Raw genomic sequence first — 13,143 nt, forward strand, 5'->3', positions numbered from 1 at the left:
TAGACCTGAACACGTGATGTGTTTCCTCTCTACGTGTACATTTATAATCTAAATCTGTAACACGTGTGTTGTAGCTGGTGGAGCCGCTGACCCCGAGTGGCCAGGCTCCTAATCAGGCGCTGCTGAGGATCCTGAAGGAGACCGAGTTTAAGAAGGTCAGGGTGCTCGGCTCGGGGGCCTTTGGGACCGTCTTCAAGGTAACAGAGAAGTATCTCCACATGGTGCTGCGTTTCATTTTTAGTCCTGTGAACAGAGCAGGAAGGCTTTAAGATGGAAACGCTGATTTTCATCCTGGACTTCAGTCCAGACTTAAACGCATCACTGAACAGTAGCGCCGCCTGCTGGCAGGACAGAATAAAGTTTGTGTTTGTTTAGGGTTTGTGGATCCCTGAAGGGGAGAACGTGAAGATCCCAGTAGCCATCAAAGTTCTCAGAGAGGCCACATCACCTAAAGCCAACCAAGAAATCCTGGATGTAAGACTGCTGTCTGTGTTTAACTTCACCTTCTGTTTCATCCACGATCGTCTGCGTTTCTTCATTTCTTCTCTCCTGCCTCTTTTCCCTCACACACAGTATTAGTGAACTGTGTGTCTGGTATTCTGTTGTCTTTTATTATAAGTCACTAACAAATAACTTCTAAATGGATTTAAAAGGACTGAGGTGTGTGTGTCTGTGTCCTCTGAATGAGAGAGAGAACAGTCAGAGTATCCTCCTACCCTCCTGAGTGTGCAGTAACTGTGGATGTTCCTCACACTAACGTGGATGTCTGTGTAGGAGGCGTATGTGATGGCGAGTGTGGATCACCCTCATGTGTGTCGTCTGCTGGGAATCTGCCTGACATCGTCTGTGCAGCTGGTGACTCAGCTGATGCCGTACGGCTGCTTGCTGGACTACGTCCGACACCACAGGGATCACATCGGTGCTCAGTGGCTGCTCAACTGGTGTGTCCAGATTGCCAAGGTGAGTAAATGAGGTCAGAGAGAGCTCCTCTAAGAAGAAAATCTGCTGCCTCCCTCCGCCCGAGGCGTCGGCTCAGAGAGCAGCTCCTCACTTTAAGCCTGCTGAGGCCCCTTAATGCAAACACCATAAGAGACTGTGTGTGTGTGTGTGTGTGTGTGTGTGTGTGTGTGTGTGTGTGTGTGTGTGTGTGTGTGTGTGTGTGTGTGTGTGTGTGTTAATCTGTTTGGTCCATTTTGAGTCTTATTTGGATTTTTAAGTGCTGGGAAAATCACAAACCACAAGGTCACGAGCTCAGAGTAAAACCTGATATCCTAAACTGTCCGAGTATCCTGGCAGAATGCTGTGCGGGCAGTCAGAGCCCCCCACCTAAAAGATCGGGAAGGTCAATTATCTTTTCACACCACCCTTCAGTGTAGCCTTCCAGGTGGGGTTCAGTGTAAAGGAAAAAGTCTCCTGAAGTGTTTGGGTGTGATGCACAGACACAGACACCAGTAACAGCTATTAAAATACCAGAGGTTCACTCAACAAAACTGGGACTCCAACTAGCTGAGGTGAAGCCAGCTAGTTGGAGCGACAGCTCTGTGATGCTGTCAGTCAAAGAGGCCACGCCCCTAATAATGCAATCTTTAAGCCTTAATCCAGTTTAAACAGGTGAGTTATAAAGGAAATACTAATGTAGGTCGAGCAGGTTGGAGGAAAAGGCTGAGAGGCTGAGTTTGGACATGTGCAGAGGAGAGAGAGTGGACATAGTGGACAATAGATGATGAAGATGGAGAAAGGAGGAAAAGAGGAAGACCTCAGAGGAGATTCATGGATGTAGTGAAGGAGGACATGCAGAGGGTTGGTGTGAAAGAGGAGGATGCTGGGACAGGAGATGGAGGCAGATGATGCGCTCCATCCTCTCACACATCAATGGATGCACTGGGGGTCATTTGGGGAGCACTTTAATATAGGAACTGGATGAGCTGGGGATAATTCACATTCATAGACCACCCACTATCTCACTGCAGCAGTACAAGTGCAAACAGCAAGGACCAGGTTATGAAAAATAATCTATGAAAACAGTGGACATCACTGGAGGTGAAACAGTTCAAATGTTGTGTGTGTGTGTGTGTGTGTGTGTGTGTGTGTGTGTGTGTGTGTGTGTGTGTGTGTGTAGGGGATGAATTACTTGGAGGAGCGCCACCTGGTGCATCGAGACCTGGCTGCAAGGAACGTCCTTTTGAAAAGTCCTAACCACGTCAAGATCACCGACTTTGGTCTCGCCAAGCTTCTGACAGCAGATGAGAACGAATATCACGCTGATGGTGGAAAGGTGTGATCGTGCTGATTCTGTCACGTTTAGACTAAAAACGAAAAGGAAGATGGGCTTAAAAATTCTCATAAAGTCTTCCTTCATCAGTGTGTGTTTATCCTCCTCTGCTTACAGGTTCCCATCAAGTGGATGGCGTTGGAGTCCATCCTCCAGTGGACCTACACCCATCAGAGTGACGTCTGGAGCTATGGTAAGTCAACCTCTGGCTCTCCGGCCTGCAGGTTATTATTTTCTCGCTGTGCTGTAAAGATATTTGTGATTGAGCCGAGCGCCAAATATTCAGATGCTGTTTGACAGTTGGTTCAATTAATATCTATTAACATCCTGTATATAAAAGATGGAATTGAGCATTATGGCCATTGTTGCCATGTTAGTGTATTGAAACCAGGTGTGATGAGTGAGGGTGAATCGGGCTGAGAAACCAAGGATAGTGCAAGCTCATGTGGTATCAGCTTGTCCCTGATGAGGTATCCCTGCAGGACCATAACCCTGCTCTAACAGTCTGTGGTCTGCAGGTGTGACGGTGTGGGAGATCATGACGTTCGGCTCCAAGCCGTACGACGGCATCCCGGCCAGCGAGATTGCCACGGTGCTGGAGAGAGGAGAGCGGCTGCCTCAGCCCCCCATCTGCACCATTGATGTCTACATGATCATGGTCAAATGTAAGAGAGGAAGCAAGTGGTGCTAGTTAAAAAAATGGTATCATGAAGGCCTCAAATTTTTAAATAATTATGGAGATTATTCCTCAGGCTAAGATGAAAAAAAAAATCAACCAAATAAGCTGTCAGTTCATCCCACAGTGTTTCCAGTGTGTTCTAAACCTGACTTATAATTCTACATTAAATACCAAAAATGTCCAGCTTGTGATGGTGCCACAGAAAAACATTGTTATCATGAGGGGAACATAAAAAACTGAAATAATGTCCGTGTCTGGACCCACATAATCTGCTCTTCCTCTGCAGGCTGGATGATCGACCCGTCCAGTCGTCCCAGGTTCAAGGAGCTGATGGTGGAGCTCTCCAAGATGGCCAGCGACCCAGCCAGATACCTGGTCATACAGGTAGAGCAGCCAGTCGTGACTATTTGAGCTGCAAGTTTCACAGATTTACTTCATTTCTTTTTAGAAGACGTGGACTCACAAAGATAAGATATGGAAAATGACAAAAATCAGAGTTTTACAGTCTGTTAGAGAGGTCACATGATAAACTGATGAATTACAAATTTAACAGAGATTTGGAAACTGTGCTCAGATGAGTCGTGAATTAAAAACAGCTCCGAGGCAGAAATGAGATTCACTGAAACATGTTTTAGGGGGACCTGCCGAGTCCGTCAGACCGAAGGTTTTACGCTCGTCTGCTGAGTGCCGATGACACCGAGGACGTGGTCGACGCTGACGAGTACCTGCTTCCCTGCAGAGGCTTGGGTAACCATAACAACCGGCCCTGTGGAGCCACGGTATAAACACACACACACACACACACACACACACACACACACACACACACACACACACACACACACACACATCTAATTTTCCAGTCTAAAGACATTTTATTAAAAATCATATCTGAGAAAAGTGTTGAGCGCCCCCTGGTGGCTCAAGTAAATGTAAACAATCTACTTGCACTGGTTTTACTGACCATCGGGGCAGAAGAACAGCTGTTGTTTGGTCGATGCAGCGGTTCTCAAATCCAGGCCTCGTGGCCCGGTGTCCTGCAGGTTTTAGATGTGTCCCTGATCCAACACACCTGAACCAAATGGCTGAATTACCTCCTCAGTATGCAGTCAAGTTCTCCAGAGTCCTGCTAATGACTTCTATATTTGACTCAAGTGTGTTGGATCACACATCTAAAACCTGCAGGACACCGGGCCACGAGGCCTGGATTTGAGAACCACTGGGTTGATGCATCATTAATGTACTCAAAACCACCTTTCCTTAAAAATCTGTTCCATGTTTTCTTCTTGTGATCAGCTGCTCTGAACAAAGACACTTTTATTGATTCTCTGCTTTAATGTCAGAATGGTCATCCAGTCGGAGCGAGCAGCGTCGCCCTGCGATACATCACCGATCCCACTGACGGCGCTCTGGAAAGAGACTTCACCGGCCACGGTACTCATCATCAAACATAATTCAGATCAGTGACAAATAATTAAGAGATATAAGTCCAGATGGCATGCCTTATTGAAATAAAACGAAGAAAACATTAAATACATGCTGACCAAGTTTACTTACAAGATTCACAAAGAGCTTCAGCAGGAAGAGGAAGAAGACTGAGAAAGAAATAAGTGAGTAAATGACCATTTTCCTGCTCTCTGTCTTCCAGACTACATGAACCAGAGTATGAGTGAAACCAGCCGGAGCAGCAGGCTGTCAGAGGTTTTAAACCCCATTTACGAGGACCTGAGCCTGGGCTGGGGTGCTGCCTCACTTCCCCACCCACTACAGGATCTGAACATCTCTGACCAAGTTCCATATGGACCCGAATACCAGAACACCCCCTGCAAATTACGCCCTCTGGTGGTCAGCGACAGCCTTGACAATCCCGACTACCAGGCTGACTTCCTGCCTCAGACCATTACAGATGCAGCTTTAACCGGGAACAGTCCGTTTCTCCCAGCAGCGAAGAACCTCGAGTATCTGGGTGTGGGGGGTGCATTACATGCTCCTGTCCGCTAGGGGGCAGCAGAACACAGACAGTCAGTCAAGCTGCTGACAGGACTGACCTGAACTGTTTTACTGTCAGTTCCTCAGGAAACACTAACTCATCACGTTCACTCTGAGAGCTTGAGCGGAGGCACCACAATGACTGTTGCTTAGCGGCACTTCATCCAACAACAGCCTCAGACTCACAAGTTTTCATGAACTTTGTTTGACTGGACCAAACCAAACCCACAGAACCTGAAGAAGCTGAACAGTTCCTGAATCAGTTCCTCAGCTGTCTCAGTCATAAACGTCACGAGTGCAACAAAAACCTTCTGAACTTTTATTGAGGTGTATAAAGTTTTGAATTATTTGCTTTACTTGATGAGAATGAGCCAGATCCTAATTTCCTGTTAACCACTACTGCTTGTGTCTGTTTGTCACTGATGGACAGTTATGGAAGCTGAGAGGCTGTCTGTAGGTACGGATCCGTCGGCAGCTTTTCCACAGTTTCCTTTTTAAGAGAATGACTGGTGTTCATATTTAAGATGCCGTCACTGATAAAGACACGCTCCTGATGTTTCACTTCCATGATCAGGACTTTAATGTGTTTAAGGAACATGGGCTGATGAAGATGTGCCCAACAGTAAAGATCAGAGCAGGAGTGAGTCTGAGAGCAGTGCTCTGAGGCAGTGATGCAGAACACTTTAAAGTCTGATTCTATCAAATTTAGAGCAAATTTTCCAGATCAAAGAAAATTTGAGTAAACCAACTTTTACAGCTCACAGCACCAAACTGGTTTTTTTAGGGTAATTTTCAAAGTTGTTGGATGAGATGAAAATGTGAACTCAGCCTCCAGCTTCCATAGAAAATCACTGAATGTTTGTACATGTGCATGTACTTTGCTCTTAACTGTCATTAAATGTGAAATGAGCTGTGAACCCTCGGCCACACATTCAGTTTTCTTTACAGCTGACGTGCCGACAGGTTACCGCTGTTAGAGAATCGTTACATTTGCAGTTATTATTTTCTTATTTGACACTGAACCAAGTGAAATATCTGCAGGATGTTTATCAAAGGTTTATTTAGGGCAGAATCCCACAAACTGTTTTTAGTTCATAGTTGGAAAAGGTTGGAATGCCCGGTGAGGGACGGTCTTGTTCATGGATGGTGGAAGAGGGGAAAATTGACAGATAAACTCTGTGTCTGTAGTCAGATGCTGTCCTGGTCTGTTGTGGTTGAAGACAAACCTGAGTGTAAAGGCAAGGCTGTTGATTAGCTGGCTTATCTACATTCCTACTCTATAGCCATGAACTTTGGGCAGGGTCTGCTTGGGTCCAAGTGAATTTCATCATCTCCTGCCAAGTCTGTGAGCCTGCAGAGACCCTCCATTACATTTTAGGCAGACTTTAAAGAAACCACTTTAGAAATAAGATAACAACCTGAGCAGCTAATCCTCCACACTGGAAGCATCCAGCTGTGGTGGTTCAACCGTGTGACCAGGATACCTCCTAGATGAGGTGTTTCTACTCATGATTCATCTCTTGGCTGAACTGGGAACACATCGTTATTCGTGAGAAAGGGCTGGAAGTGGTGGCCATGGAGACAGAGGTCTGGGAATCTCTGCTTAGACTGCTGCCCCCACCACCTGCTGACAAGCAGCAGAAGATGGATGGATGGATGGATGGATGGATGGATGACTGTAACCAAACATTGTGCTGAAAGGATTCAGAACAGAAACAGGAACTGTTCCTTTATAGTTCCCATAGTTCACCTCCAACCAGTTGCAGCAGATGGCTGCCCCTCCCTGAGCCTGGTTAAAAGGGAGTTTTTCATTCCCACTGTAGCTGCTCATAGAGGGTCCTTTGATTGTTGGGGTGGAGGGTAGTATCAGAATTCACTCTGTGGATTTTTAATATCTGCAGTAAAGATGATCAGTTTTCATCATTGATTATTACTGATTTACATCATGTCTTTAACTGCCAAAGAGAAAAATGGTGAAAGACACAAATACATGATAAGTAAAAGCATCTACACAAACGCTGCTGCTGCTTCAGGCTCTCAGCTCCTCCCAGTACACACAAGTCCTGTTTATGAGTACTTCCATCTGCAGAGAGAAGGAGAAAGGTGAAAGGTGATAAATGACTGTTTCCAGAGGCTCTTCATTAGCCTTCAGCCCAGTGAGAGCAGCAGTGGAGAGCACCCAGCACTGATTTTTTTATTTATTTTTTTGGTTTGGATTCTGTAACCTCCTCTGAGTCCAGGTTGTGGGACAGGCAGGTGTTTCCACCACCCTTCATGCAGCCATGGTTCCTGCTCTTCGGGCAGGACCACTTCATCAGCCTCAATCAGTCACTGGTACTTAAGAACCAGCTCAAGCAGCCGGTCTTAGCCATAGATCTGCTCCTGCTGAGCACTAATTCAGCTCATATATATCACACTTACAAAACTTTTGCTCCTCTTCGTCAACACATTTGTCTCCCTGTTTCCAGCATCACCTCCTCTGGTTGAGGAGTGAATTACTCACCTTTGCAACCTCCTTCCATGCAGCTGGTCCTCTTCCCCTGCAGACTCCAACTGAAACCTGGCCTACTGGGATCCTCTGCCCAGTATGGAAACAAATCAGTTCCCCCAGTCAAACCCTTTTGAGCAGCTGAGACAGTGAACTCTGTCTCTTTGAGTCTGCATCTGAACCTGCCATGTTACTCTGCATGTAAGGAGTCCAGTTTCATGTCATGTGTGTTGTGTAATATACATGGTTTTATAATTCAAGGTAGGCATGCTCTGATTGTTTTGATTAAAAACAGCTGCATAGAACACCATGTCTGCAGTTTGTCATATCTTTCACATTCCTCTCAGTAAAACTAAAACAGGAGCTGTCTCAGTTCAGGGGTTGTATAATTTCTGTTCAGTCTTTGTGGCTGTGACGAGCATGAAGGCTGGAACCAATTGACTGTTAAATCAGACAGTCTGTCCCACACAGCACTGCTCCTGTTGCCCAGCGGCTGTGACATTTGGACAGCACTGCTTTACTGGAAAAAGCTGGGATGCTTCATCGGTGTGTGAAATACAGCTGGTGGAACGAGGAAGTACAGAAAAGTGTTCAAAGGAGGAGGTTAGCAAAAAATGTGGGATAGTCAGGGAGATGAAGAAAGTAGGAGTTGGTTTTCCAGCAAAGAGAGACGTAGCAAAGGCAAAAGAAAAGATTATAATGAGCTGCACGTGAGGCTAGACACTCAGGAAGGACCAAAGGACTCATCGATTAGCTGGGCAGAGAAACTGAGCTGGAAAGGATGTGCAGCAGGTTAGCAGCAGAGCACTCTGATCAGGTGTACCCTTTGTAGCCACAGAAAAGTCAGAGTAGTGAGCTCATTTGGATTCTTCTTCACCAGAAAGACAAACGCACTCAGAAATAGGACGATAATTTCTTTAATTTGCCTCTCGCATCAGTGTTCACTTTTCCTTCTCCTTGCTTCATCCTTCTGTTTAAATGCTGGAAATAAATCTATGCAAATTAAGGGAGAGGGGAGAGAGAGAGACAAGGAAAACACAAAGTTCACAGTAATGGCATTTAAATGCTTGGGGAGTGAAAACAGAGGAGTGGAGATGAAATATTCCAGCAGCCTAGCCCTACAGCAGCATAACTAAGGGATGGTTCAGGGTCACCTGATCCAGCCCTAACTATAAGCTTGATCAAAGAGGAAAGTTTTAAGCCTAATCTTAAAAATAGAGAGGGTGTCTGTCTCCTGAATCCAAGCTGGGAGCTGGTTCCACAGAAGAGGGGCCTGAAAGCTGAAGGCTCTGCCTCCCATTCTACTCTTAAGTATCCGAGGAACCACAAGTAAGCCAGCAGTCTGAGAGTGAAGTGCTCTGTTGGGGTGATATGGGACTATGAGGTCTTTGAGATAAGATGGGGCCTGATTATTCAAGACCTTGTAGGTGAGGAGAAATATTTTAAATCTTATTCTAGATTTAACAGGGAGCCAATGAAGAGAAGCCAATATGGGAGAAATCTGCTCTCTCTTTCTAGTCCCTGTCAGTACTCTAGCTGCAGCAGGGAGCCTTTAGAGGAGGTTGATAGTAATGAAATATAATTACAAATAGAAATAACAAATGCATGAACTAGTTTTTCAGCATTTCTCACAGCGTTACTGGAGGAAACGGTGCCATCCAGAAAATGATAAAATACTTCTGTCAGCCAGTTCCACTGCGCTCAAACATCGAGCCGACATTACTGAAGCAGTTTGTTATTAAACATGCTGAAAAATAGAATTAAAGACAATTTCCTATGAAAAAAAAATCCTACAACCCACAGCCGAGGTTCACATTCACTGCAGTGGGACAAAGAAGTGCAACAACTACACACAGAGAAATGTTCCATTCTTCAGTCTCACACTGAAACCTGCAGAGGCTGAAGAACATCTGGAACATCTGCACATTCACTCAAGGGAGGCCCATGATAATGATAACTGTTACTTAATTAGCCAATACTATAATATTACCACACAAATAATACATCCTAAACATGGATCTTTACAGTGTGTGTGTGTGTGTGTACAGGAACAAACTGCACAAATACAGAATCCATCTTCTTCTATCAGGTCCAATAACACGCAAACACTTTAGGTTTGTAATTTCACCCTCACGCATCCACCCTCTGACCTATTTAAAGAGAAAAAAGTGAAGAATTGGAAGAAGAGTAAATTTCTGGGTGAGAGGAGGTTTCAGAACATGACAAATGTTCCTTTAAGGTTCCCGCAGCTCCTCGGATTAGTCACATCAGTCCTGCTTTAAAGCCCACTCTGGAATTTTTGATAGGCCTCAAAGAGAGATGGAACGTGCTCAGGTCTGACTCCAAGTCTCACACAAAATCAGCCAAAGACTTTCCACTTTATTTACAATCAGCTGTAACTGCGTGCAGTGATAACAGCACAGATCATTTCCATTACTAGGAAAACCACCTTTGTTCAATGCTCAACTGAACTGTCAAATGTGCACATATATTATATATATACATACATACATATACATGATTGTGGATTTATATAAAATATCTGTACAGACTATACAGATGCTGGCATGAAGTGTCCCAGGAAACATTTATGGAAAGTTTCATCAAGACTGATTGTCTAGGAGGAGACAAGACACACACACACACACACACACACACACACACACACACACACACACACACACACACACACACACACAACAGTGATTACAGTATGATGATGATGATGATGATGATGATGATGATGATGATGATGATGATGATGATGTGAACAGAGATCCAGCAGAGGGACACGGGGAGCGGAGAACATGAGCAGCATTAACAAAGAGGGTAATAATAAAACAAGACATGAACCAAAATACTAGATTAAAAATAAAATAAAATTATGTCTGGTGCCAGTCTAAAAACTGAAAAATCACCATAAATTGAAATCATCAGAATTATTATAATTCCTTATAAAAGGAATCCAAAAATTGAAAATTGAAACCCCAGAACAGTGAAATAGAAACCAAACAGAAAGCAGAAGTCAAACATGCAGGAAACTCCGGGACCACAACACATTCGTCATCAGCAGTTCGCTCATCGTCCTTTTTGCTTCCCGTCTTCTTTGCAGCCACATCAGCAACAACGGAGAGTTTATGAACTTTAACAGTGTTCTTCAGCCTGACTCCGCTTTTGTTTAATGTCATATGCAACACAGATTAAAACCAGAAATAAGGAGGGTGTGCTTTGTCCCAGTCAGAGTCAACCTCTCTTGATCATCAGGACACAGCTCCTCCTCTCTCAGCACACACACCGTCCTGTTTACCTCCACCTGCAGAGAGCAGAAGAAAGAGCAGAGGAGATAAATGAGTGTTTCCACAGACTCTTCATCAGCTGTCAGTCAGTGATACAGCACATCCAGTATAAAGAGCAGCAGTTCAACATACCCAGGGTGTCTTTCTGTTGTGTGACTTCACTTAACCTAACATCAGCATTCAGGTGAAGCATTCACACTAACGAGGTCATGTACTCAATAACTCATCCCTACACTGCTGCTCCAGAGAAAGCTGCAGAGTTTTAGTATGTGAGAGAAGTCTTGTCCAGTAATATAGCATTGAAAACACTTTATGAATACATGTGTGCTTTGGTCAGTGAGACTGAAAATTATTATTCAAATTTAGCCTATTCGAAGTTGAAAAACTGCTGGTCAAAATACTATCATCAAGTCACAGGAGAAACTGATGGATGAGAATTGTTGTTCCATTAAATTAATAAGATGGTTTTAGTTTGCATTCTTTCCAGCCTCGGTGTGTCACATGGAAAAATTCATATAATGATGGTTTTCTGAAATCAGAAAACCATTTTTGCAGACGTCAGTCAGGCTGATCTCAGGTCTGCGACAAAAATGAAATGGATCAGTGATGACAAACGAGGACTTCTGTCTGTACATCTTGTAAGGCTGTTGGAATTCAGCTTTATCTGCTGTAGACACGAACGCAACAGCAGCAGTCACATCACATCAAACACATGATCACAACATGCTCCTAGATCAGCTGATTGGCCGACTGTCATTCCCTCTGTTTGTGTCCAATCCTGAAGCCTGTCACCATCCTCCTCTCACAGCTTCACTGAGGAAAGCAGCCACTGAGAAGGCTGCAGCTTTACAGGAAACACTGGATCTTTGCTTTCATACTAACTGTGTTTAGTACAATACTGCTGAGAGCAGCATGGACTCACTCCAACCCTCTACTTACTGCAGTGTCTCCAGTCTGCAGTGTGGACTCTCCACAAGATCAGACAGCTGCTTCACATCTGGATCCTGCAGGCTGTTTCTGCTCATGTCCAGCTGTCTAAAACAGGCAGACTTCAGAGCTGCTGCCAGATAATCACAGCTGATCTTTGACAAACCACAGTTCTCCAATCTGAAGAATAAAAGATGTAAGTTTATTAATAAGTTTCATCTTGAAATCATTCAGTGTTTCATAATCAGAGCTGAAGGAGGTTCAGAATGGAGAAGTTTAGAAAAACTCCAAACAGCTGAAACGAACAGGATGCAGCTTCAAACAGGAATCCAAACTGTGCAGAGTTTTCAGACTATCTGTGTGGGGAGTTTGATGGGTCTAACTTGAACAGTATGCATTTATGGCGTGAACTCGAACATCTCAAGTCATTGTTTGCTGCACTAGTAAAAACATGAACTATTTTGCCCAATTACAGGTCCTGGATTACTAATTGAGTCATTCCATCTCAATCAGCAGGTTCATCAGCCCACCTTTGGTTAATGGTTGAACATGAATGTGTCAAAAACTATTAAAGATAAAAGCCTGAAATTTTCACTGATCTTTCTTTCTGTCAAAATCAGCCTCATCTCTCCAGTTTAGGGTCAGCACAGCTTTCACATCATATTCAATCTCAACACAACTGAAACATGGTGACTGACCTCAGAGTCTCCAGTCTACAGTGTGGACTCTCCTGAAAGCCACACAGCTGCTTCACTCCTGAATCCTGCAGGTCGGTGTTATTACTCAAGTCCAGATGTTTCAGATGGAAGAGGCTGGACTTCAAGGCAGAGACTAGAGAAGCACAGCTGACCTCTGATAACCAGCAGTACTCCAATCTAAATCAAGAATAAAGCACATCCATAAAATCATTTGTCAGTCATTCAGATAGGTCCCCATCCTTGGTGATTTTTTAAATTGTTCAAATGATTCAGATTCACATATTACTGCTTTACACAAACTTTATAATCATCACCACCACCACATCATCAACATCAGTTTTAGCCTCCCTTCACTCTTATCAGTGCAATTTAGAAAATATTTGGACATTTCAATGATTCTGACCTCAGAGTCTCCAGTCGACAGTTTGGACTCTCCAGTCCGGCACACAGCAGCTTCACTCCTGAATCCTGCAGCTTGTTGTAACTCATGTCCAGCTCTGTCAGATGGGAGGGGTTGGACTTCAGAACTGAGGCCACAACTTCACAGGAAGTCTCTGAGATTCCACAACCTTTCAGTCTATGAGAAAATATCAAATGTGCAATTATAAAAGCAGAAAATATAAACAGACTGAATGTATATGAAGACAAAACAGAGTGAGGTCATAATGTGATGAACATCTGCTCTGCACATCTGTGCTTCAGCTCCTCTCATCTTACTGTGTTTTTTTGGCTTTAATCTGCAGATGAAGGAGGAAAATGGCCTCACATTTAGGCTCCATAATGTCCACAGTCTG

The 13,143-nt window shown here is 44.2% G+C and overlaps 2 protein-coding genes across 2 annotated transcripts in view; one reads left to right on the plus strand and one right to left on the minus strand.

Annotated features, from left to right (window-relative positions):
- LOC115799318 (NACHT, LRR and PYD domains-containing protein 12-like) overlaps positions 1-13,143 on the minus strand; it is a 652,446-nt gene that overhangs the window by 620,129 nt on the left and 19,174 nt on the right. The window contains exons 8-10 of the mRNA XM_030756416.1: positions 12,753-12,926; positions 12,350-12,526; positions 11,664-11,831 (exon numbers count right to left, since the gene is read on the minus strand). Of these exons, the coding sequence (XP_030612276.1) occupies positions 11,664-11,831; positions 12,350-12,526; positions 12,753-12,926 (519 nt within the window). The remainder of the gene's footprint in view (positions 1-11,663; positions 11,832-12,349; positions 12,527-12,752; positions 12,927-13,143) is intronic.
- LOC115799317 (melanoma receptor tyrosine-protein kinase-like) overlaps positions 1-13,143 on the plus strand; it is a 278,847-nt gene that overhangs the window by 29,771 nt on the left and 235,933 nt on the right. Inside the window, exons 18-27 of the mRNA XM_030756414.1 lie at positions 75-197; positions 376-474; positions 775-960; positions 2,120-2,275; positions 2,390-2,465; positions 2,791-2,937; positions 3,238-3,335; positions 3,587-3,730; positions 4,295-4,385; positions 4,600-4,660. Of these exons, the coding sequence (XP_030612274.1) occupies positions 75-197; positions 376-474; positions 775-960; positions 2,120-2,275; positions 2,390-2,465; positions 2,791-2,937; positions 3,238-3,335; positions 3,587-3,730; positions 4,295-4,385; positions 4,600-4,660 (1,181 nt within the window). The remainder of the gene's footprint in view (positions 1-74; positions 198-375; positions 475-774; positions 961-2,119; positions 2,276-2,389; positions 2,466-2,790; positions 2,938-3,237; positions 3,336-3,586; positions 3,731-4,294; positions 4,386-4,599; positions 4,661-13,143) is intronic.

Source organism: Archocentrus centrarchus, chromosome 20, assembly GCF_007364275.1.
Source record: "Archocentrus centrarchus isolate MPI-CPG fArcCen1 chromosome 20, fArcCen1, whole genome shotgun sequence".
NCBI classification, from domain to species: Eukaryota; Metazoa; Chordata; class Actinopteri; order Cichliformes; family Cichlidae; genus Archocentrus; species Archocentrus centrarchus.